This window comes from Cricetulus griseus, chromosome 4, assembly GCF_003668045.3.
Source record: "Cricetulus griseus strain 17A/GY chromosome 4, alternate assembly CriGri-PICRH-1.0, whole genome shotgun sequence".
In the NCBI taxonomy this organism is placed as follows: Eukaryota; Metazoa; Chordata; class Mammalia; order Rodentia; family Cricetidae; genus Cricetulus; species Cricetulus griseus.
This window is the reverse complement of record NC_048597.1, coordinates 128,243,152-128,269,376: the sequence shown is the minus strand read 5'-3', so window position 1 is coordinate 128,269,376 and position 26,225 is coordinate 128,243,152. Positions and strand designations below refer to the sequence as shown.

General features: G+C 43.8%; 1 protein-coding gene across 3 annotated transcripts in view; it reads left to right on the top strand.

Annotated features, from left to right (window-relative positions):
• The first annotated feature begins 6,103 nt into the window (after positions 1-6,103).
• The window catches only part of Piwil4 (piwi like RNA-mediated gene silencing 4), a 42,336-nt gene continuing 22,214 nt past the window's right edge, over positions 6,104-26,225 (top strand). For 2 of the 3 annotated variants that reach the window (XM_035444357.1, XM_027410823.2), the window contains exons 1-9: positions 6,104-6,190; positions 7,221-7,290; positions 8,447-8,464; positions 8,638-8,748; positions 10,730-10,944; positions 14,960-15,081; positions 17,099-17,179; positions 17,840-18,037; positions 19,353-19,464. In XM_035444357.1, coding sequence (XP_035300248.1) covers positions 6,104-6,190; positions 7,221-7,290; positions 8,447-8,464; positions 8,638-8,748; positions 10,730-10,944; positions 14,960-15,081; positions 17,099-17,179; positions 17,840-18,037; positions 19,353-19,464 — 1,014 coding nt within the window. Of the gene's footprint in view, positions 6,207-7,220; positions 7,291-8,446; positions 8,465-8,637; positions 8,749-10,729; positions 10,945-14,959; positions 15,082-17,098; positions 17,180-17,839; positions 18,038-19,352; positions 19,465-26,225 lie in introns of all 3 variants that reach the window. The other variant, XM_035444358.1, reaches the window with a different exon arrangement.

Here is a 26,225-nt window from a genome sequence, read left to right as displayed (position 1 = left end):
TAGTTACTAGTTTCTGTCCACCACATTAAGTAATGTCAAGTTTGGGTAGACTAAAAAGACTGGGAGCAGAGCCTGAGGAGAGAGCCTGAGAAGAGAGCCTGAGGAGAGAGCCTGAGAAGAGAGCCTGAGGAAAGGGAGAGTGGGGAGAGAAGGGGAGAAGAGGGAACCAAAGGGTTGAAGGCCAAGAGGTAGAAAAAAAGTGGGACATGTTCACCAGAGTGAGGGCTAGTGTAAAGATCACCGTCCACCATACCTGCCTAAAGAGCACCATCCACTGTGCTTTTGCTGAGAAGAAACCTTTGTGCAGCTTGAAACAGCCTCGGTGGGCAGATGGAAGTGAAATCAAAGTGGGAATTCCCTGAACAAGGAATAAACATAAAACCTAGATTCATTATAGCAGATTCTTGAATGTTTAAAATGCTACTTTTATATTTGAGGGGAAAATCTGATTTATTGTCCTTCATTCAATTCCAGTTAGCATATGTCATTGGTTCTCAATGTCCACTTTTAAAGATATGGACTTTTGGAAACAACCATCAACATTCTTCTAAAGAAAAGTGTGTGTGTATACGGGGGTATAAAGCACATTTTCATTGCCTGTAAAGCCTTGTAAAGCTACTTAATGTAATATTTAGTGAATTGGATTTTTAATCTTTGGTATTTTCAAAATTACTGTGTCTTGGACCAATGAGATGGCTCAGTGGATGAAGGCACTGGCCACCAGCCTGATGATCAGAGTTTGTCCCACATGGTGGAAGTAGCAAACTGACTCCCGAAAGTTGTCCTCTGATTGCTACATTTGTGTATGGCACGTGCATGCCCCCCCCATACCACATATACAATAAGTGAATAAATGGATGCAATTTTAAATTGCTGAGTCTCATTTACTACTATGGTAATGAGAATGTCCCATTAGACCACAGGCTAAACAGATGTAAAAGACCTTTTCTAAGTAGGAGAAGTGGGCTGCTAATGGTTAATCTGCACTAGGGCTGGGAGGTGTAAGTACATTGAAGACAAGGATGCCACACTCAGATGTTCTCAGCAGGGAAATGGACACTAGACAATGTGAATGAATACTCCAAAGTGAAGCTGCATTTGGCTGTGAGTGGAAACTCCTGAAAGGAACCTGTCTGCAGAGACTATTGGCCGATCAGAACTTCAGTGCTATGGAGAGACTGGAAAGCTGCAGGTCCAGAGGCTAATGACCTTCCCTTGGGCTAAGTTCTGGCCCTGCAGAACAGCTATATCTTGCCCTCCTCTGTGTAAAAACTAACATCTTGTGATAATAGATAAAAACCTTTTGACTTAGCAGGCAACTAGCTTTTACCAATCCAAAAGCATTCTGAGCCTATAGGAAAGCCTCCCCTGTCTCAGTGGAATTGCCTCTCTGAAGTACTCACCAATGTATCTGGTCTTTTGTTTGTTTCAAGACAGGGCTTCCCTATATGACAGTCCTGGCTGTCCTAGAACTCACTCTGTAGACCAAGCTGGTCTCAGCCTCCCAGAGTGCTGGGATTAAAGGCATACACCACTAAGCCCATCTCACTAATGGGTTTTAAATTTGCCTTAATTTGTGTCTTTCTCTGTTCTTTAAAACCATAAAAACTGTAAAGTTGCTTCCACGTTGGAACCTGGAATTTCAGGTAACCTAAGTCTGTGTTCCTGAGCAACTGTCACCCTACTGGCTCCAGATTAACCCATCTCTTCTTTCTCTTAAGATGAAATCTGTGGCTTTTGTGTCAACAACAAATAACTCCAACATATGCTGTTGCCACAATATATGTCTATTACAGGAAGAAATATCAGAGCAAGTGTGGAACCGAAGTCTAGAGTCCTCTAGAAATCCTGGAAACCCATAATAACCCTGCAATTTAGGGGGATATCCCCTCACTACAAACTAAGTTCCTCTATCTAATATTATACAGAAAAAGCCAGCATTGTAGCCTCTGGCCTCAGTATGTTGTCTACCTGATTGTTGTCACTATTACTATAGTTAAATTGAGAGCTATGTTCAAGTAGCAACTTCAAAATGACTAAGCCCCATAGGAGATTTTGCTCTCCTAGCAACTAGACACACCTGTCCATACCCTCTGATTTTCTGGTTCCCCTGAGGTTAAATCAACATTTTAAAAGGCTCTCATATCTATCTACTATCTTGGTGAGCAAATAATAATGCCTCAAGATAATGCTGAAGCCCTATGGTTTGTCAGACCTTCTTGGGGAGGAACAAATACACAGCTTTTGAACAAATGCTCTTTGCCAGAGGTCTAGCTGACTAAGACTTGTGATTTGCAAAGCTCCTGGTCCATACAGTATACAGTATCCCTATAGTCATTGCCCTTCAGTGAAAGATAGTGGGATGGTGACAACCACTGGTCCTGGTCTCCTGGTCTCCACAGTCATGTGATCACCCTCCTGGAGTTTGATTGGGATTGGGTGACCCATTACTGATGATGAGTGTACAGAAGAGATGGTTGACTTTCTAAGATTATACTATAAACCCCTTTCCCTCTTTCTTCCTCCTTTTTTTTTTTTTTTTACTGCCTGCCTATTTGTTGTTGTTTCTTTTATGAATGAGAACTCCTAAGAAGAATCTGTGTCTACAAATACTGATTAAACTATAGCATCTGAGGCCTGTAGTGAAGATCCCGCCATCCTTCAGGAACCCGCCTCCCAGATGTTTCTACCAAGGTATGTTAGAAATGCTGTGATTTATAACTTTCTTTGTTCTGTTACCATAAATAAAATGTCATGAACCTGTTTCCACACTGGAACCTGGAATCTGGGGTAACCTAGCCCCATACTCTCAGGCCATGGTCACCCATAGTTTGGTTCCAGGATAAACTAGTTCTTATTCCCTTGGAATGGAGAGGTGTGTTTTTTATTTTGTTTGTTTTTTGAGACAGGGTTTCTCTATGTAGCTTTGGAGCCTGTTCTGGAACTAGCTCTGTAGACCAGGCTGGCCTTGAACTCACAGATACAGGCCTACCTTTGCCTCCTGAGTGCTAGGATTAAAGGTGTGCACTACCACTGCTTGCTGAGAGGTGTTTTTGCATCCATAGTTTCCTATCATTTGGCTCCTCCCTTCCTTCCTCTTCTCCTCTTTCTCCCCCTTCTTTCTCCTTTCTCTCCCTCCTCCTCACCGTTCCCCTTCCTCTCTCTTTCCTTTCCCTCCTCTTTTTTCTTTTCACTGGGATGTAAGAAGACTATATGTGAGTGGCTTTTTTTTTCTTTCCTTTTTTTTAGCTAATTTATTTTTTACATTCCAATCCCAGTTCTCCCTCCCTCCTCTCTTCCTGCCCTGCTCTCCCCCACTTCTCCCCCACCCCCATCTGCTCCACCTACTAAGTCTGTCCCATCATCTCATTGAGGCAGGACCAAGGCACCCCCCCACACACACATATACACCCTTGTTTCAAGGCTAAGCAAGGTATCTCCCCAATTTAGGATGGGCTCCACTAAGTTAGTTTGTGCATAAGTGTTAGATCTTGGACCCACTACCAATGGCCTCATTTATTGTCCCAGCTCTACCACTGCCACCTATATATATTAAGGGAGTCTAGTTTGGTCTTATGCAGGTTCCTCATTTGTTAGACTTGAGTCAGTGATCTCTCACTAGCTCTGGTCATCTGATTCTATGGGTTTCCCCATCATGATCTTGACTCCTTTGTTCATATTATCACTCCTCCCTCACTTCAATTGTACTCCAGGAGCTTGGCCCAATGGTTAGTTGTGGATTTCTACATCTGCTTCCATCTGTTTCTGGAAGAGGGTTCTAGCTTCTCTGGGGTTGTGGATTGTAGGCTGGGTATCTTGTGCTTTATGTCTGATAATTTACTTATGAGTGAGTACATACTATTTCTGTCTTTCTGGCTCTAGATTACCTCACTCAGGATGGTTTTTTTCTAGTTCTGTCCACTTGCCTGCAAATTTTAGGATGTCATTGTTTCTTAGCATTATTACTCCATTGTGCAAAAATACCACATATTCTTTCTCCATTCTTTATCTAGATAGAGGGGCATCTAGGTTGTTTCCACAAATGTGAGTGGTTTTCTTTAAATAATAATCATAATTGTCTTCAAACTCTGGGTTTTAATCTAGATAGTTCTATGGGATAGTTCTAGGCTTACTAAGAGAGCTCTTGTTTATTCCATTTATGCCTTGAACTCACCCTACTTGACTTTACTTTCCACTTTTGAATAGTCTAAGACACGGGAGGAATAGCATTTTTGCTGCTGTTGTTTTTAATCCCTGCTTCTCACATCCTTTTTCTTTGTTGTTTACACACCTGGCAGTGCTTTCCTATTACTGGAAGGAAATGAATGATTCAGGCTGTTCCTATCCAAAAGGCTGAAATGGTTGGCACCCCAGCAGCTTTGCTGGGTGCCATTCCAGATTTCATGTCCTTTGGGTCAGTGTTACCTGACACTTTTGGGGGGGACATGAACAAACACCTACTCTCCCCAGACAAGGGACTAACAACAGACCAATGCAAGGATGTCACCAAAATCTAACTTGGTGAACTGAGTTTTATTGGGGTTACTAATAGGAATATGGGTGTCAAGTTAATTACAGGAGTAGAAATGACACAAAGACAGTCATATCACAAAAAAAAACAAGAAACGAAAACAAAACAAAACAAAAAACATACAAACAAAAACTCCACCCCAGCTGGGGTGACCATTCACGGAAATTGGAAGCCCAGAGCTCATGGCACAACTTGAAGGCAGCTTAGTTGGTTGGGGCCATTCAGTTGGCCTCTTCTAGGTCTCTCACCTTGTTTGAGAATGTCTTTCAGCTCTCCTTACAGCATCTATACAGTTCAGAATGGAGTGGCCTAATGTGTCTGGTCAGGGTTAAGAACCATGTGAAGCTTTGAGTTTATTTCCTGAGCCCAAGAGCTTGTCTGCACAATGGAATGTTCACCTCCCCTTAGAACACCCCCAGTTTCACGTCCCTTCTCGTATCCTGTGTCGATTATCCAGATGTTATTGATTGATCACTTGGAGACTCCCTCCAAAACACAAGGTTTTTGTCTCAGAGAAAACTGCTACACAGCACTCAGCACACTTAGGAAGCCCACAAAGACCTCCGAGTACAATCCATGCAGGTCTCTGGTACAATACCACTCTTCACTGGCTGAGACAGATCATGCATAACTAAGGTGATTCATCCACAGTCACACAAGCAGCTTTGTCCCCAGTGAAGTCACCCTGGAAGTGTTCCCTCATCCCACCAGCTAAGCATTTCTTAAGAGTTTTCATGACTCTGTACACACCTGGCCTGAATTATACCTTTAAAAAACATTTTTACTTGTGTGTCTTTATGTGCACTGGAAGCATGTAGGAGCCCAAGGAGGACAGAAGAGGGTGACAGGTCTCCTGAAACTGGAGTTCCAGACAGTCGTGAGTCACTGTGTGGGTGCTGGGAGCCATACCCTGGTCCTCTGAAAGAGCAACAAGTCTCTTAACTACTAAGCCCCCTCCAGCCCCCAACCTAATTTCTTTAAGACTGAGTCACATAGATTCACCCATTTCCAGGACACCATTAGTCTAATGGCCCATCTACAAACTTCCCACACTTTGATCTCACCTCTTCTCAGGGTACATACTAACCACACTCGGATGAACACATTTTATAACCTTCACGTAAGCTTCCCATCAGGTCCAGAGTGGCATGTGATACAACTCCACATACATTCATGATTATAGTAATTTCTAAAAGCCAGTAGCAGAGCGATACATCCTCAAAATGATAAAGACTGTAAGGTGGGCATTCACAGCAAATGAGGTGGCATGGAGGAAAAGAAAAAAGAATGAGAAAGAGAGGGGGGAGGGAGGGGGAAGGACGGAGGGAGGGATGGGAGAGACAGAGAGACAGATTCCTGAAATGCTACTCGAGGCCCGCCCCCATCCCACGTGCTCCTGCATCCTTAGGGTCCACGTGGACCACACGCCCACGCTCGGGTGCTGTTTACCACAACCATCTCAGGAGCTGAATACTTACCACTTCCTAGTCACGGCTTTCCCATCTACTCATAAAGAGAAAACACCTCTCTCGAGGCTCGGGAGCTCAGGAAAGCCTCTGCGTACCCAGGAACATGAGTGGACGGGCCCGAGTGAGGGCGCGAGGCATCATCCCTGGCCATGGTGCCAGGGAAGTTGGGTGTGCCCCAGGAGACCTCACGGTGAGTGTTTCTCCCTGTCCTCCTTGCGACCATCCCGGTACGGCTTTCCTCTTTGACTTCTCCAGGTTTTCCAGGATTTCCCACCTTTTTCTTTGAAGTAGATACTATTGTTGAGAACCGGAAGTGAAAAAAACACTGTGGATAGGAGGTGTGGAACTGCCTTCTACTTTCTTAGCCTTAGTTCAGCTGGTTGTAAATTGTAAGAACGACAAAAAGGAAAGAACGAGCCAGCGAAAGGCAGTCAAAACTGTGAAGTATCCTCACTTGTGTCTTGCCGTGTTACCTCTTACAGTCTTAGTAACTGTAGCAGAACTCATATCAAATTCAGATGCTAGATTCAACTGCTGTTGGTTGAGCAAGCACTCAGTGTGGCTGTTATCATTTAGTGTTCTCTTGACTTTGCTCAAAAAAAAAAAAAAAAAAAAGGCCAAGATACAATAATTTCTTGGGAAAGGAGAAGTTTCTTTCTTTTCTTTCTTCTTTTTTTTCTTTCTTCTTTTTTCTTTTTTCTTTTTCTTTCTTTCTTTTTTTTTTTTTTTTTTTTTTTGAGACAGGGTTTCTCTGTGTAGCTTTGGAAAGGGGAAGTTTCTGCAGAGAAAATATTAATGGCTTCTGTCCTAATCTGTTTTGTGAACTAGTTTCAGTTCAGTTCATTTACAGGGGTCATCCCTATGCTGAGGATCCTACTTCCACATCTTACTGCTCTGGGGTCTGACATTGTTATCTAGGCTCAGGCTAAAAGCATGGCAAGGGAGCACTCCCCCTCCTCCCTAGCCTTTTGTGGAGAGTGACCACCCTCTCTCTTATTCCTCAGGGGTTTCTGCTCCTGGCTCATAGTAATCTATGCTATCAGACAACTCCATTCTTGTCTTTTGGAAACCTTGTGGGTTGTGAGTTGATTTGAATCTGAGCAAACTTTCTGCCTGCTTTGTAGGCCACATCTGCCAGTCCTGGGGACAGTCAGTCATCGAGCATTGCCAGTCCTGGGGACAATCAGGCATCGAGCATTGCCAGTCCTGGGGACAATCAGGCATCGAGCATTGCCAGTCCTGGGGACAGTCAGGCATTGAGCAGTGGAACGAGCTCCATTTCACAGCCACGTAAGTGCAGCTGGGTCTGTCTCCCTGACCTGCATCAGCCAGAGCAGAGCAGAGAGACCCACCAAGCCTTAAGACACCAGACCCCGCTGACCACTCTATTCCCTTCTCCCCAAGGGTCCTCCTCACATTTTCATTGTGGACTCTGAGCTTTCTGGTTGCGCTTGGGACACAGGGATCCAGATGGAGAAGCCACTTTTCTGATTCTTTCTGCTCAACAAATAGTTTTGTGTGTATTATCTGTGTGTGAGGCTGGAGGCATTTGATTCCCCTGAAGTAATTGTGAGCCACCTGATATGGGTTCTAGGAATCAAACCCCAGTCCTTCATAAAAAGGAAGTGCTCTTAGCCACTGGTAGTTTGAAATTATAAGACTAAGTTTAAGTCTAAACATCGCTTGAAATCTACATCAGTGAGATGATCAATTAAAATTAGTGCAATATCTGAAAATTGAATGAACTTTGTTTTTTGTTTGTTTTGTTTTTTGTTTTGTTTTGTTTTGGCTTTGGAGGCTGTCCAGGAATAATGTAGACCAGGCTGGTCTTGAACTCACAGAGATCTGCCTACCTCTCTGCTGGGACTAAAGGCATGTGCCACTACCGCCCGGCATTAAATGAACTTTCAAAAATTCTGTTTTAAATCTTCCTGAGAGACTCCATGTCCATGGAGAAGGGTCTGGATGGAAGTTTGGAGCAGGTGGAAAGAACATTTGGCAACATTGCATACAGTGACTATATCACAGGACAGATAAACTCAGAGCCCAGAGGTTCAGCACACCGCTATACTTGCTATTTTGCTATAAAATCTTGGATTTTGATGAATTAAAGTTACCTTCCAAGTGCTGAAGACATTTAAAAGGCTACTATCCTCTGTACTCACTTTAACGAGTCACTCAGGTGGAGACATTTACTTCAGTGTTCTGTGATCTAGTGTAAACGGTAGAAGCTGAGGTGGACCTGTCTTCTCAAGTGATAATCTAGCATGATTGTTGCTGGCTATGCCTAGATGTGTCCCCGCCCCCAAACTGGGAAAAGTGAGAGATCCTCCTAAATCTCTTTAGAGAAGAGAGGGGCTTGTCACTTGTTAGCAGGTGGGACTGGGACAGGGAGGGAGCAGCTGTCTCCTGAGCCAAGAAGAGGAAGTCTATGGTATTGTAAAAGCTAACACTGGTATTTCTAGTTGAACATTTCATACTTTCTCTAATTTTCAGTGTTGAGGCTAAAGTCTTCTGTATAGTCAGGGATGTGTAAGCAGTACAGGCACATCCTGTGAAAACCTGTTTTGACTGACAGTGTGGTTTTGAGGTACAGCATGCACACAGTCCTCCATACTATGTTACTTCTTGTTCCAGATGATGACGGTGGACGCACCTTCACGGAAAGAGGCAAAGTCAGACGGGACGTCATAGATTTGAGTGTCTGTACCAGGGAGAAGTTGGCACATGTGAAAGATTGTAAAGCAGGTAGACAGTCCTTCTTGTTACTTTTTAGAGATTACCAAGTCTTGCCATGGAATTTAAATTTCTAGTTGTAAAATGGATGAGTTGGTTAATCACCCAAGACCTACTACTGACTGAGCGTCTGCTGTTTAAGCTAAGCGTTGGAAACACAGAACTGTTCCTTAAACTGTGTTCCACTTTTGAAAGATATCTGCCTCTCACTTGGGGAAGACATTGGAAAGATGTGTCTTCTCTTTCCAACCCTTATCTTATGTGGAGAACCAGCCTGTGGGAATTTCATTGTAGAAAGGAGACCTCAGCCAATGGGGAATACTTCTTCATTTAGACTCCAGGCTCCTGAAATTGCTTACACAGGTGTGAGTCTTCTGAGGAGTGTAGTCTGTGGTTTTCTTTGGATTTGCAGGAAGCTTTGTGGCTCCCTTCTCACTAATGGGAATTTCTGGTTTGTTTGGTTATTTTTTAAAAGCAGCATAATAAGAAACGGATGTTATTATCTAGCACGTAGCTGTACAGCTGAAGTAGCATTTCATAGAAAGTACTCACCTCCCTGCATACAGGTGTTCTGGGGCCACTCTGTTGTGCTTGGGCTGGAGAGAGGGCTGGTGATAAGAGTGCACACACACACACACACACACACACACACACACACACACACACACACACAGGCCAGCCGAGGGGAAAGGGCTGGTGTGAGAGCACACACACACTAGCAGAGGATTGACATTCAGATCTCACTGCTCATGCCAGACAGCTCACAAACCCCTGGGGCGCCAGCTGGAAGGAGTTGCCCAGCCTTCTAGCCCCCATGGACACCAGCACACACGTGCATGTAGGTGAGCACACAAATGGCAAGTCTTTTCAGCGCCTCCCACAGTGAAGCACACTGACTTCTGTATCTTCCCAACCTCAGCACTGATGGTGCTTGCTACAGTCTGAAAACGCTGACGTAGATGATCTCCTAAGGTTCTGGCAGTCTAGATTTACTTTTCTCTGTCCTTGTGATGACAGGCTGATGTGTTGCTATTCACTAGGAATCTGGAAGAACAAAATTTTTTCTTAAGCAAACATGGCATAATTATCCCTTGCCTCTGACAGACACTCGTATGATAGGCCCAGGCCAAGGGAGCACTAAAGTATATAAGTATATAAGTACCATTTATTCCTCATTTGCATTTCTGCTTTCTCCGTGAAAAAAGCAAAATAGTGTATGTGTGGTACAAATGTACCAAAGATACAAATGTAGTCATTTTCTGTGAAGACAAGTGAGAAGTCACTGGTACCCTCTAGAATTCGTTGTGGGAAGGCGCTTGTGACAGCCTCTGTCCAGCCAGCTCTGCTCTGGCCCCCTCTGATTCTGTCCTGCAGACATTTAAGCTTCAAGCAAAGATGTATTAGGTGAAGGAATTCCAGTAAGCACACATGGACTCCATGTGCCTGTACAGTGGAAGCCCAAGTCATGCTGCTCTGTACAGGAGTTCCTGTTTCTGTTTCACAGCCTCCCACTACCTCTTTGGGGGACTTACACAGTGTTCTAACTACTGATGGAACTTCGTCAGAATCTCCTAAATCCTGGTTCTGATTACCTCAATTTCTTAGAGGTTGGGAATTGTATCATTCATAGTGAGAATGGGATCATTTTTGTTTTTGTTGTGTTTGTGATCTCAGAATAGAATCTTGAGACTGTCCGATAACTGTTCTGGGTCACAGAGACTCATCTGGAAGATGTCTAGGGAGGGATCCAGGCAACTGCCTTCAGATGCTTGGAAAGTCACATCTGTTCCTCTGTTTTTGGAGGCTCACTGTGCACTTGAGCTCACAGTAACTCCCAGGGGAGTTGCCAGATTAAACGTGCAGGAGTTTATCCCACACCACTGATGAAAAGCCCCTGCTTTATAGCAACCATGGTCCATGTTCAATTTTCAAAATATGATTAATAGTAACATGGTGTGCTATTCTGGTGAAAGGCATCTTTTCTCTTCTCCAGGTTCTAGTGGAATACCTCTGCAGCTGGTTACGAATCTCTTTAGTTTAGATTTGCCCCAGGATTGGCAGCTGTACCAGTACCATGTCACATATAGCCCGGATTTAGCCTCTAGAAGGCTGAGGATTGCATTGCTTTATAGTCACAGCAAACTCTTGGACAAGGCAAAAGCATTTGATGGCACCATTCTTTTCCTCTCAGAAAAGCTGGATCTAAAGGTACAGTGTGGTCATTGTTTCACTCTGTGTGTGTGTGTGTGTGTGTGTGTGTGTGTGTGTGTGTGTGTGTGTGTACACATGTGGACATATCTGCTTATTATGTATGTGTAGAGAAGATCATTGATTTTCTTGATAGTTGGAAGGAGTGTTCCTATGCTTCTTCCTCATCTATCCCTGGTTCCTTGCTTGAGAGCTCACAGGTTTCCTAAGATGTCATCAGCCATTGTTGTCATACATGAACCTGATGCTCCATCATGCTAAGCATTCAAGAGCCGCAAACTGTTAAGATAGATGAACTTGGAAACTTCCCTGAGCTGGGGACCTCCAGAATCACCATTTCCATGGCTCTAAGGCTATCCGCATCTCCACACTCTCTTGCCCTTGTGCAGGGTGCCTGAGTGGCCAGATAATTTCATGTCCACTTCTGAATGTAGAACCATCCTTTCTTCATAATTCACTAAGTCATAGGAAACATGAGCTACTGTTGTCAATCTAAGAGTGTTTGCAAAATGAGACCATTGAAGTTGTTAAGTGTTTGATCTTCCTTTACCCATTTTTTTTTCAGATTTTCAACATTACCAGTCCTCAAAGAGATAGCAGTAGGCGTGGGTCTCTCAATAGTCTGTTTTTAAAGCAAGATTAGAATTACTATGAGAAAAAAGAACCAGGCTTTAAAACATTACAGTAGATCTTTGATGCTTCCAGGAGAAAGTTCAGTCAGTGAGCTCAACGTTTTTAAGCACTATGGTGCCAACAGCACAGGTTAACATTGATAGGTCATAAGTAAGTCTTTGTGATTTTACACAAGAAATGAATTTCTGAGCATTCCTGTATCCTTTTCAAGACCTTGGGATGGATAATACCAAGTGGTGAGATCTGGTGGCTCAGAACATCAGAATCCGCATTTAGAAACTTTTTTCTCCCCCTTCAAATCCTTTGTCCAGTGACACATGGATAGCATGCATCCTGTCTCTTATCCTTGTGTCATGTGTTTTCAGTGCCTTGGTAGGATTAAGATCAGCTTGTCCTTAGAGTCATCTTTATACCTTCAGTGGCGTTAGAGGTCACTTGTGTGTCAATGAATGGTCCTGTTTACCCCAGTTGTTTCTAGCGAAGCAGGAGAAATTCTGTTCTGCACATGCCAGGAATAGGTGAGCACTGCTCATCTCAATTCAGAACTGGCATGTCATGTGTGTCAAACACATTTTTTTGTGCTGGGGACAGTCAGTAAGGAGGCAGGTGACAAGGTAGGCTGTAAGGCAGCATGTGGCTCATCAGGGCTGTTGTCCTCATTTCCAGATTAGGTGATACTGGGTGCAGGCAGAAGTTGTCATGTCCCTTATTTGGTGTATGTCCTGTCACTCTGTTATAGTGAGCATCCTTACAGTGACACTGCTCTGCTCACTCTTTATTGTACTCAGGCATAATCCTCCACCCACCACCACCCCCAGTCTCCATCTTTCTAGGGTGTTGAATAGGGTTTGAAAAGTCCTGTTGTACTACTTTCCATTCCTCTCCATACTTCTGGAAGCTGCCTTCCAGCTGCCTTATGGCCTTCCAGCATGATTCTCTACTCCATCTGTCTGCTGAGAACTTCATTCACTCACATCTATTTGCCACCTTTGTGTAAGACTTACAGAGTTGACGGTGTACTTAGTAAAGTGTTAGCACCATGAAGGAAATAAAGATAAATACTACAGGGGTCTTAAATAAAAGGTTTCCGGCTTAACATCAGAGTTACAAATGAACACAGTGAGGCAGAATGGCAATAATCAGTATTTTTATTATGCTAACATTTGTTGAGCACTTGGTAAGTGTAGGTAGAGTTCTGTGCTTGGTAGCTCTTCAGATCAGCACTGCAGGGCAGGACTATCCTTTATGCTGCTGGTGTATCTGTCAGACTACACTTGTTGACCAGGTGCCCTGCCAGGCTCTTTCTTACTCTCACCATGCATTTAACCCTCTCATCACCTCTGGAGCTCAAAGAGCTTGAGGGTCTCACCCCAAAGTTAGAACCTAGAGCATGGTGAAAAGCAGGACACCTGGGAGAGTTATGATTAGTGTCTAAGGAAGGGTCTCAGGATGAGAGAAGTGGACAGTGAGGAAGGGCCAAGGCTGAGTGATAGAAGGGAGAGGGGCCTATTTGAGACACTTGGGTCTTTGAGGTTTAACTAGCCAGGTGTGGAAGTGGCCCTGAAGGTAGGGAGAACTTGACTTTGTCTTTTCTGGACCAGTGAAGCGCCACAAGAGAGTCTCTCCCCCCCCCCCCCCCCCCGTCACATCCTATTGAAGTTTCCTGAAAGGGTGGGAAGGCATAGCCTGGGCAGTGTGTCAAGAGGACTGGAATAAAAACCCAAAGTGTTGCTCCGTGTTTGACCTTTGTGAGCGCCTGTGTTCTGCATGAAGATAAGATCCCAGAGTGCCCTGTTTATCTTCACAGTCCTGGAAGTCCAGCTGGACCCACTCCCACATTAGAGATAGTGGGGAAGCTTCAAGGATGAAGCGGCTTCCTCCAGGCCACGCGGTACACTGTAAGAGGCAGCCTCCCTAGTCTGTCTAAGCATGTGCCGTGGTAGTATCAGAACAGCGGAAATCACTTAGAGACAGACACTGCTGTGTGGATGCACTGAGACTTGTGATTGCTGAGGTGGCGAGTGGAAGGGGAGAAGAAATGTGTACTGGGAGGCCTGCAGCCTGGAAGGGCAGGTCCTGGGACTGATGGAGGAAGTACAGAAGCAGTTGGTGCTTGGTAAGGGAGGGTCAAGGACCCGGAGGAAGTGTTTGATCTTGGGAAGCTGTTGAGAAATACAGTTTCCAAGACTGCCTGTTGCCACCTCCCTGCAGCTCTTCACCCACAGCCATTGTTGTCCACATCCTTCGTCTGCAGTCCCCAGGGGGCTGGGAGCAGGATGTCTCTCCTGCTCCTGTGGATTGGATTTACCTTGACCTCCTGAGGTCTCTGTAACTGTTGCCAATTCTGTAGGAGTTGTCTGAGACTAGGAGTCTCCCCAGGTTACACCCCACCCTCCCCACTCCCCTCTCTACCTCCCGACTCCCCTCAACCTGGTGTGGAGGGACAGGTTTCTCTTTGCAACTAAGTAGTCCAGTTCCTGTTACAAAAACTGTCACTAACTAGAAGGTGGGTGAGAATATGCAGACGCCTGCTAATGAGCTGACTTCTAATTCATTAACCTTTGAAAAACCCCGGATCATTGACATTTATTGACTGATTTGAGAATGTTTCTATTTTAAAATACTGTATTGAGCCTTGCAAAGTTTAGAAGTTTGGGTTTTGTTTTTGTTTGTTTTTGTTGTGTGTGTGTGTGTGTGTGTGTGTGTGTGTGTGTGTGTGTTTTCCTCAGTGCAGAAGAGGACATCAGAGCCTGTGGAACTGGAGTTCTAGGTAGCTGTGGGCAGTCCAGTGTGGATGCTAAGAACCAAACTCTGGTCCTCTACAAGAACAAGATGCTGCCATCTCTCCAGCCCTTGGTGGCTTAGGGTTTTATTAGTTGGGGAGTTGATGCAGAGCCTATCCTTGTGGTCCTTATGTAGCTAAAACAGTTTCATTTTAGGCTAGCACCAAGGCTTTCAGCAGCCCTTTGCAAGCTTTTATTAATGGAATAAAATTTCCCATCCTAGCACCCACATTTTCTCTGCTCCCTCTCTTTCTCTTCCTCCTGTCTGGCTGTTTTCCTTTAAGGGTTTCCTCTCCTGTTTTGTGAATAAACCTTTTGAGGAGTATCTCAGGAATTCATGAACTTGAAATGGGCCAGGCAGTCTGCTGCCTCCTAAAAATATGTACATTTATTCTTTATATGTACATACATGGGACTTTCTTGAGGGAATGTCTTTATCAGAGTTTTAAAGTAATTTGATCCCCAGATGTGGATGGGATTATTCCACATACCAACACCTGAAGCTCTGTTGTTGTTCACATATGTGCGACTGCGTTATAGCTTCTGTGTTCCGAACACTTGAAGGTAAGCTGTGCCGTGTACCTACCTCTTTTTCCCAGGTCACAGAACTGACAAGTGAAACTCAAAGAGGTGAGACCGTCACGATCACTCTCACTCTAACGACCCAGCTGTCCTCAAGCTCCCCAGTGTGCATTCAGTTCTTCAGTGTCATCTTCAGAAAGTAAGCTGCTTGACCTTTCGGCGTACAGCCTGGGTGTCGAGGTGATCCGCAGGGTACTGGGTGGGTGACGTGCCAGCAGCAACTCTAGGATGACTTTCACTGATGTTGATGTGCTGTGGCGGTAAGATGGGACATGATCCATCTGTGTCCCAAATCCTCATTATTCAGCCCTATCCAAAAGTTAGGCCATGTTGCTTTAAAAAGCTTTTCCTTCATTTCCTTACACTACCCCATTCCAACCCCAGACTCAAGTGAACAGAGTAGGAATTGGCCAGATGATGGATTTGTTTCCCCACTAGCTGGCTGGTTTAGGGTATACAAGGCTGTCACTAGCTGTGTTCTGCCCTGGGTCCATCCCAACCCCCACATCTGTCCCCCGGAAGGGGACTGGTTGTATGCAAGCTTTTGACATCTTTAGAATGGACTGAGGGTTACCTTGAGGATGAAGGGATTTGACCAATGCAGAATCCCTGGGCCCTCTCTACACTTAGTAAAAGCAGATTTTCCATTGGGCCTGGAGATGAAAAAAGAAAACTGAGCAAGCCTAATGACAAGTGAACACTCTCAAGCAAGTGAACAGGTTCCACACAGCAGTGTGTGTGTGTATGTGTTATGTGTGTGTGTGTATCAGATTCCACTCAGCACTTCGTGTGTCAGGTTCCACTCAACACTGTGTTAGGTTCCACACAGTGTGTGTGTGTGTGTGTGTGTGTGTGTGTGTGTGTGTGTGTCAGGTTCCACTCAGCACTGTGTATGTTGGGTTCCACACAGTGTGTGTGTGTGTGTGTGTGTGTGTGTGTGTGTGTGTGTGTATGTGTGTGTGTGTGGTGTGTGTGTGTGTGTGTGTGTGTTATGTGTGTGTGTGTATCAGATTCCACTCAGCACTTCGTGTGTCAGGTTCCACTCAACACTGTTTTAGGTTCCACACAGTGTGTGTGTGTGTGTGTGTGTGTGTGTGTGTGTGTGGTTCCACTCAGCACTGCATGTGTTAGGATACTGTGTTTCGAGCCCTGTTGTAGAGATGCCACCTTCTGCTCAACAACAGACTGAAGGGGAGGGGGTCAGAAAGTTTGGGGCTTTCCAGAATGTCTGGGTACATAAAGTAACTTCCTCCTTATGTAACATGCTATTTCCTAGTTAGTCAAATGTCTTGTCCAGTCTCTGGCCCTCTGTGCCCTGGTGAGAGGACTATGCTATACCAGCCTACATGTGGAAGGTGCTCATCATACTGTTCCTTGCTCACTAGAGCAGGCACTGTTACACAAACCCTTACTTTACATATGGGAGACTGGCCTCTGTGACATCAGTAGCCAAGTCACCAGAGTTGACACTCCAGTATTCTGACTCAGCTGCTTCCATTTCCACATGCACTGGATACCACCACCCCTTTCCAGAGGTGACCAGGATAGACACTTGCTGAAGAAAATGTCACAGTGGTACGGGGCGCCCAGGGAACTTCAATGGCTTATCAATAACATCCTCTTCCTTCAAAATAGGGAGGGGCCAGAGAGCCACATACATGGATGTCTCCCCACCCCAACATGGCACGTCTTAATGTTACAGTTATCTAGAATTATAGTTACACATATTGCTGTAGTTAAATGCATAAAACGTCAACCACATCATTTTAAGATATGGAATTAAAGTTATTTAAAATATATACTCATGTATACTTCGTGTTTGTTCCATCGGGTGTGTGTGTGTGAGGGTGCACATTTGCCTTAGTGTGTGGAGGTCAGAGGATAGCCTCCTCTGCTGGTCCTCATCTCCCTTGTATGAGACAAGTTCTTGTTCTTGTTCATTGCTGTCTGCATCAGGCCAGTTGGCCCCTGAACTTGGGAGGGTTCTCCTGTGTCTGCCTCGACTGGGATTATAACTCTGTGTTACTGGGGTTCCAGACTCAGTCTTCTAGGTTCCTGTCACAGGCACTTCATTCACTGCACTGTCTCCCCAGCCCCCAAAGGCTGAATCTCACTGTTATGAATATTTACTAAAGATTCCAAAACTATGCTTCCAGGATCTTTAAAAAGTTGAAAATGTACCAAATTGGACGGAACTTCTATAAGCCTTCAGAACCAGTGGAGATCCCCCAGTACAAGTAGGATTCTTTGTATTTTCTGTTCCTGTGAAATGGTAAGACTTAAGCAGTATAATTTATGAAACAGTACCTTGCCGCTTTGCCTCCCATGAGGTGTCACATGTCTAGGACATGGAATGTAATGGGCTTTTGAAATTTTCAAGTGTTCTTTCTTGTTTTGTTTGTTTTGGGGAATAGGGAACCCAGATGTAAAGCTAGAAGTTTATGTTCTTTGGTAGTGTGCTAGGCCATAAATTCCAAAAGGAACTTGGAACTCAGTTTTCTGCAATTAGCCGGCAACAAAGCAGAGTGTTGCATTCAGAAACACATCTGGTGAACACTCTGCACACCCAGCACAGCTCCCACCAGAAATGCAGGGTCTGAAGTGCCAGGGACAGCTCCCACCAGAAATGCAGGGTCTGAAGCTCAGTTTGAATTTATTTATTCACAAGAATTTTATCCTAAAGCTGTTTAAAGAAACCCCAGCTGAAAAATGGTAGTGTTTTTAGTCAGTAACTGGAATAAATGACACAAAAGAAACAGACAAAATAACAACAAAGCCATGACCTCCAGAGAACTAGAATGAAAACTCACTATTAGAGTGTTTATAGGTTTTCCCAGTGGTAGATTTTAATATTCAGTACTGTGTTTGTTGTTTTTTTTTTTTATTTGTTTTTGAAGATTGTCCCTGTGGCCTGGGTTTGCTGTTTCTGTGTCCCGATTTGAAAGCAGACTTCTGTTAAATGCTGATGTGAGCTACAAAGTCCTCCGAAACGAGACTGTTCTGGAATTCATGACTGATCTCTGCCTCCGAACTGGCATGTCCCACTTCACTGAGACGTGCCAGAAACAGCTAGTGGGGCTCATTGTCCTTACCCGGTAAGGGTTGGCCCCTCACTGCTATCTAGAGTGGATGTTTAGGGGTGTTTGGATCCAGAATGTTCCTGTCACATTGGCCAGAGTACTGGGGGGCAGGGGCGTTGTCAGTTGGCTTTCCCCTGTGGAAGGTCTGTCCCTGTAGTCACTTCTGATTTCTGGACTGTCCCAAGTCAACATGGCTGTTTGCTTTCTCGAGCCATCCTCCTCTTCCATCTGGCCCTCAGGAGCCTGCATTGTGTTGCTTCAGTACTTCTGCCTTGTTCCCAGTGTCTAGATCCCCCTTTCAGATCTCTACCTTCCCAAACCCAGCTCTGGAGCTCCTGATGGCCCCACTTATTCACTCTTCTCTGAGCACTTCCTGTAATGCTCCACTTAGGACTACCTCTTCATGGTCATTTGTTGTATTACAAGACCGAATGTGTGCTCCACTGCTGCCCCCTTGAGATTCTGAGGCCTTTTAGACAAAGGGCTGCTTACTCCTTTGCAGGTTCCTAGGTTTATCAGTGTAGTTTGCCCTCAATGAACATTGAGCCAAATAAAACACCAGCAAGTTAGGAATCTTCCTGGGTTCCCAAATGCTTGTCAAAGACTGATTTCCTTTCTGGGCCATCCTGGTGGCTAGCCTGGTCTGGACTTTCATCTTAGAGCTGGTTTCTTGGGCTGAACAACAGAGGGGCGGCCTAGCTTGCCAGGCACAGGAATGCTTCCTCTGTGCTCCCCCACCCTGCCCCATGTATATTTTGATGCATTAGCTTGCCACACTCTTCTGGAAACACCTTTTAAGGTACATGGAACTCTGGGAGGTCTCTGCTGCAGGTCAGGCCACAGGAGACCATAGTGCTAAAAGGGAAAAGGAACTTGGAATGGTTCTTGTTTTGCTGACTTTTGGCCATTCCAAGGTGAGAGAGTAACAGGATTCCAGAATTGTGTGATGGGCCACATGCATTGGTATTTTTTTTTTTATCATGAAGATTGCCTGGGAGTTGATGTATGACACTAAAGTAGGGTAGGGAAGCCAAATGGAATGTTATCACTGGAACGTTTAAGGATGACTAGAGTCTGTCGGTGAGACAAACACTGTGGGTTGTGACTCGCTGAGTACATCAGTTGGTATGCAGAGATCTGAAGAAGTCACACTCTTCTCTGATAAGAGCTGATCATGTGGCACAAGAGTGTGACTTTGCTTATAGCAGTGTCTTCCACAATCTCAGGAGTAGATCTTGTATTTTGAGTTAACTCAAGATTGTGGTGTGGTAGCCATGCACCTAAGGCTAAGATTTGGCAAAGTGTTTTCAAAGTATCTTAAATTTACCAGATACAACAACAAAACATACCGTATCGATGACATTGACTGGTCTGTGAAGCCTACTCATGCCTTTCAGAAACGGGATGGCTCTGAGATAACGTACATGGATTACTACAAGCAGGTAGGCGTGATTCCTGTCTCCTTAGCCTGGAGAAGGAGTTCTCTGTTTTAGTTACTTTTCTTGTAGTTGTAACCTTTCTAACAAGGAACAATTTAACGGAGACTGGTTTCTTTTGGTTTACAGTTTCAGAGGATCATTTCACCATGATGAGGAAGAAGTGGGAGGGAGCGGGGGAAAGGAACTGGGCAGGGGTAGGAAGCTGGCTGGTCATACTGCAGAGTGAATCAGACTTGGGGCTGGACTATAACAATCTCAAGACTGCCCCTCAACGCCCAGCCCCGTAACCCAATTCATTTTGCTCCGCCTCCCAAAGCTTATAAAAACAATGCTTCCAGCTGGATATCAAATGTTCAAATACAGGAGTCTGTAGGGGACATTTCATAAATGCAAACCACAACATTATTCCTTCCAGAAAATCCCCTGAACTGTCAGGGTGAGTCTACCTCCCTCATAACTCATTCTCTTACTTGTTCCTTCTCTACCTTCATTGTCTCTGGCCTGGCTAGGACCCCCACCTTGTCCCCTATATTCTTCCTGTGGTAATCGGCCTTAAGATCATATCTGGTCATGTCACACCCAACCTTTAATATTTCCAGTACTCTTAGGAGTCAGTTGTAAGCTTCAAGTGGAGTTTTGATCTGGCTACACTCCTTTTTTCTCTCCCCCTGACTCTCTCACTACCACCCCCATCTCCTAAACCATTCTGGGTATGGGAGTACTGGCCTTTTGTGGCTCTTGACTCTGTCTCTCTCCCTCTACATGTACACACATTGCTTCCTTTTCCTGGATATCTTTAAGGCAAACAAGCACTGATCAACCTTTATTTCTCAGCCAGGCAGCATGTTCCCTGGGAGCCTGTGGTACTGATCCAGGAGGCTTCCTCTCCCTGAACTCAGCTTCACTGTTCAGGGCAGGGTCTGCTCTTTCCCCTGGAATCTCTCCTCAAGGAGCAATTTGAACTATTTTGGGCACCTTGGGTCACTAGTGGAGTTCCTATCCCACAGCGGACACTCGAGCAATGTATTGGTCAATCTCTTGCTGCCTCTGGAAGCTCGGTTCATTTACAGTTCTGCCGCCCTCGATTTCCAGGCTTTCAGCAGAGCTGTTTTCTCTGTAATCATTGAGACTTCTCAAATCTCACTGATGAATTAGGAAATAGAAAGCAAACTTGACCCTCACATATCTCCTGGAAAAGTTCTTGTCCTCCTTAGCCACTTTTGGAAAATGCCTATGGTGGCATCAAGCCCTGTTTAGTTCTTCCTCCCAGAAGTGTCACTGGTCGTGCATCTGGCTTTGTTACTACACAAATATCATCATGAGGGCTAAATCACTCAACCTTTCTTATCCCAAGTGGCTTTCAGTGGCTCTTCCCTCCTTACTTATCAGTAATTACTTTTTTTTTCATGGGTAGACAGTTACACATCTCCATGATGTACATTTGGGACATTTATACATTGTGTTCCTGAGATCATTGTGTTAAATGAAAGAAGCGAGGCACACAAAGGCACACACTACACAGTTTTTCTCTGGAATCTCATTGGGCCCATTGACTTAGCCAGTACAACAGAGGTGGCCAGAAGTCAGGGAGGGCAGAGTAGAGGGAGGTGAGAGAGACTAGCTGTGGAGAAAGTCACAGTCAGACAGGAGGAATGCATCCTGGCATTCCACGCTGAAGGGGAAGGATGACTACAATTAACAGTACTGAATTGTATATTACAATGACATTAGGCCTCTGTGGCCATGCCACCCATCTGACCTGATCGCTTCTTCCTTGACCCCTTGGTCACATCCTTTGTGGCTCTCCTCTGAGTTTCAGGTTGATCTGTGTCAGTCTCTTTTGATGTTGGTTTCTTCCTTCTCCTGAAGAACCATCATTCACTCCTACAAGGCTGCTTTCTCCATTGTAGTTTGAGTCTGTTCAGATTTTGCCTTGCCTCTATTTCAGGACTGCATGCTCACTTACATTTTTTTAGCCTGAGTGTCCTGTGGCAGTCTCAGGTAGATGACATTTTTTTTCAAATATTTATTTATTTATTTATTTATTACATATACAACATTATGCTTCCGTATATGCCTGCAGGCCAGAAGAGGGCACCATATCTCATTACAGATGGTTGTGAGCTACCATGTGGCTACTGGGAATTGAACTCAGGACCTCTGGAAGAGCAGCCAGTGCTCTTAACCTCTGAGCCATCTCTCCAGCCCCTCAGGTGGACATCTTTCACTGTCCCATTTCTTCTTAGAATTGTACATCTCAGCTGGAAAATTGTTTTGCTTTCTCCCTCCTCCTCTTTGCCCCCACCTCCTCATGATGAGCTCTCCGTCTTTACCATCACATTCTCTCTGGAACACTTCCTCAGGCTAGTCCAGTGCATTAGTGTAGGGCCCCATTGGGGCAGGTAATGTAGTCAGACCTGTGGTCTCCTTGCATCTCACTATCTCTGCCACTGGAGAGAGCTTTCTGTATATATTGCCCAGGGATGTGGTTAAGGACAGAAGCCTAGAAATAAGAAGGGCACGGCTCTAGCTGTGTAACTTAGGCAAAGCACTCAACTCAGAGCTCAGTGAGGGACCTAACGAAGCTTGCTGTTATGGAGTTGTATCTTCCTTCCTTCATGGTGTGGTGTAAGTAGTGAGCACGGCAGTAGGATGTCCAGTGCCTTTAGCCTAATGTCTGCACACTGCACACAGGCGGGTGGTGGAGACCCTTGCCACACTCCTCTTCCTCATCTCTAGTATTGCAGCTTGGCCCATCCCACCTTTTAGCTTCATCTCCCTCAGCATCCCGACTCATCCATCCTGCCGTATCCCTATCTACCTGCCAGACACTAATGGCCCAGTCTCTGTGCATGTTCATGAGATAACCTTCATGAAGCAGCCACACTGCACTGCTCTTCTGCCACTAGGTCACATTGTAGCTTCTGTATCAAGGGTTACCTAGTCTGTGACGAGCTTTCTGACTTTACTTTCTGTTACTTAGGCAAAAGGTGAGCAAGCACCAGGATATCACATTGTTTCTGGGGCACATTTTCTTTAGAGCAGAGGTGGCTTTTGGAATCCTGGTTGCACAGTGGCTTTTAATGTATCTTGTGCATAATATGTGCTCTGAGTATGTGCATTAAAACTGTACTTTTGGGAACTGGGATTGACATGTAATTCAATCTTGTTTGTAATTCAATTATATAAAAAATAATGAATATCAAAAACCCCCCAAAACTGTACTTTTGTTTTTTTCTGCTATTTTTTATTGAGCTATACATTTTCCCCAACTCCCCTTCCCTCCTTCTCTCTCTTCCACCCTCTCCCCTGGCCCCATGCTCCAAATTTACTCAGGAGATCTTGTCTTTTTCCCCTTCCTAGGCAGATCCATGTATGTCTCTCTTAGGTCTCTCTTTGTTAACTAGGTTCTCTGGGGTTGAGACCTGTAGGCTGTTCAACCTTTGCTTTATGTCTAATATCCTAATAGCCACTTATGAGTGAGTACAAATTATTTGTCTTTCTGGGTCTGGTTATCTTACTCAGGATGGCTTTATCTAGTTCCTTTCATTTACCTGCAAATTTCAAGATGTCATTGTTTTTCACTACTGAGTAGTACTTCATTGTGCAAATGTACCACATTTTCCTTATGTATTCTTTGATTGAGGGACATCTAGGTTGATTCCAGGTTCTGGCTATTATGAATAATACTGCTATGAACACAGTTGAGCAAGTGTCCTTATGGTATGATTGTGCATCCTTTAGGTATATGCCCAAGAGGGTATTGTTGCGTCTTGAGGTAAACTGATTCACAGTTTTCTGAGAAACCACCATACTGATTCCCAGTGTGGCTGTACAAGTTTGTACTCCCATCAGCAGTAGAGAAGTGTTCCCTTTGCTCCACATCCTCTCCAACATAAGCTGTCATCAGAGTTTTTGATCTTAGTCATTCTGACAGGTGTAAATCAGATTCTGAATTGTTTGATTTGCATTTCTCTGTTAACCAGAGATGTTGAGCATTTCCTTAAGTGTCTTTTGGCCATTTGAGATAACTCTGTTGAGAGTTCTCTTTTTAGATATATACCCCATTTTTTGTATTGGATTACTTGGTCTTTTGATGTCTAGTTACTTGAGTTCTTTGTATATTTTGGAGATCGACCCTCTGTCAGATGTGGGGTTGGTGAAGATCTTTTCTCATTCTGCAGGCTGCCCTTTTGTCTTGTTGACCATGTTCTTTGCTCTACAGAAGCTTCTCAGTTTTAGGAGGTACCATTTATTAATTGTTGCTCTCAGTGTCTGTGCTACTGGTATTATATTTAGGAAGAGGTCTCCTGTGCAATGCATTCAAAGTTACTTCCCACTTTGTCTTCTATCAGGTTGTTTTAATGTTGAGGTCTTTGATCCACTTGGTCTTGAGTTGTGTGCATGGCAATAGATATGGATCTATTTGCATTCCTCTACCTGTTGACCTCCAGTTATACCAGCACCATTTGTTGAAGATGTTTTCTTTTTTCCATTTTATTTTTTTAGTATCTTTGTCAAAAATTCAAGAGTTCATTGGTGTTTGGATTGATATCAGGGCCTTCAAATCAATTCTGTTGGTCAACCTGTCCCCAAGCTTTTTTCATTATTGTAGTTCTATAGTAGAGTTTGAAGTTAGGTATCGTGATGCCTCCAGAAGTTATTTTATTGTACAGGATTGTTTTAGCTATCCTGAGTTTCTTGTTTTCCCATATGAAATTGGGTATTATCCTTTCAAGGTCTATGAAAAATTGTGCTGGGATTTTGATGGAGATTGCATTGAATCTGTAGATTGCTTTTGGTAAGATTGCCATTTTTACTATGTTAATCCTACCTATCCAAGAACATGGGAGATCTTTCAATCTTCTGATGTCTTTTTTAATTTATTTCTTCAAAGACTTAAAGTTCTTGTTATATAGGTCTTTCATTTGTTTAATTAGGGTTACCCCAAGATATTTTATGTTGTTTGTGGCTATTGTAAAGGGTGGTGTTTCTCTGATTTCTTTCTCAGCCAATTTATCATCTGTCTATAGGAGGACTATTGAATTTTTTTTTTAGTCAATCTTGTATCCTGCTACATTACTGAAGGTGTTTATCAGTTGTAGTAGTTTCCTGGTAGAATTTTTGGGGTCACTTATGTATACTACCATATCATCAGCAAGTAGCAAAAGTTTGACTTCTTTTCCAATTTGTATCCCTTTGATTCCTTTTGTTGTCTTATTGCTCTAGCTAGAACTTCAGAGTACAATATTGAAGAGATATGGAGTGGACAGCTTTGTCTTGTTCCTGATTTCAATGGAATCACTTTGAGTTTTTCTCCATTTGGTTTGATGTTGGCTGGCTGTATATTGTCTTTTTTATGTTTAGATATGTTCCTTATATCCCTGGCTCTCTCCAAGACATTTATAATGAAGGGGTTTTGAATTTTGCTGAAAGCTTTTTCAGCATCTAGTGAGATGATCATGTGGGTTTTTCTTTCAGTTTGTTTATATTGTGGATTACATTGATGGATTTTTTATATGTTGAACCATCCCTGAGTCTCTGGGATGAAGCTCACTTGGTCATGGTGGATGATTTTTTTTTTTTTTTTGGTTTCTCGAGACAGGGTTTCTCTGTGTAGCTTTGGAGCCTATCCTGGCACTCACTCTGTAGATCAGGTTGGCCTCGAACTCACAGAGATCTGCCTGCTTCTGCCTCCTGAGTGCTGGGATTAAAGACATGTGCCATCAACGCCTGGCTCTGTTTGCCAATATTTTATTGAGTATTTTTGCATCAATATTCATGAGAGAGATTGGCCTGTAATTATCTTTCTTAGTTGTGTCTTTATGTGGTTTGGGTATTAGAGTAGCTGTAGTCTTCATAAAAAGAGTTTGGCAATGACTCTTCTGTTTCTATTATGTGGAACAATTTAAAGACTATTGGTATTAACTCTTCTTTGAAGCTCTGGTAGAATTTGTCTTGAAATCCTCTGGCCATGGGCTTTTTTTGGCTGGGAGACTTTTGATGACTGTTTCTAGTTCCATAGGAGTTACAAGTCTATTTAATTTGTTCATCTGGTCTTGATTTAATTTTGGTATATAGTACTTATCCAGAAAATTGTTCATTTCCTTTAAATTTTTCAACTTAGTGGAGTACAGGTTTTTGAAGTATGACCTGATGATTCTCTGGATTTCCTCAGTGTCTTTTGTTTTGTCCCCCTTTTCATTTCTGATTTTGTTAATTTGAATATTCCCTGTCTGGCCTTTGATTAGTTTGGATAAGGTTTTGTCTATCTTCTTGATTTTTCTCAAAGAATCAACCCTTTATTGATTCTTTGTATTGTTTTCTTTGTTTCTATTTTACTGATTTTATTCCTCAGTTTGACTATTCCCAGCTATCTCCTCCTACTGGGTATGCTTCTTTTTGTTCTGGTGCTTTCAGTTGTTCTGCTAATTCAATAGTAGCAGGATTTCTCTAGCTTCTTTATGTAGACATTTAGTGCTATGAACTTTCTTCTCATCACTACTTTCATTGTGTCCCATAAGTCTGGGTATGTTGTGATGTTATTTTCATTCAATTCTAGGAAGTCTTTAATTTCTTTATTTCTTCCTTGACCCAGTGGTGATTCAGTTGAACATTGTTTGTAGTCTCATTTCATGAGTTTGTAGGCTTTCTGAAATTAGTGTTGTTGTTGACTTCTAACTTTAAGCCATGGTTATCCGATAAGATTCAAGGGGTTATTTCAATTTTTTTTGTATCTGTTGAGGCTTGCTTTGTTACTGAGT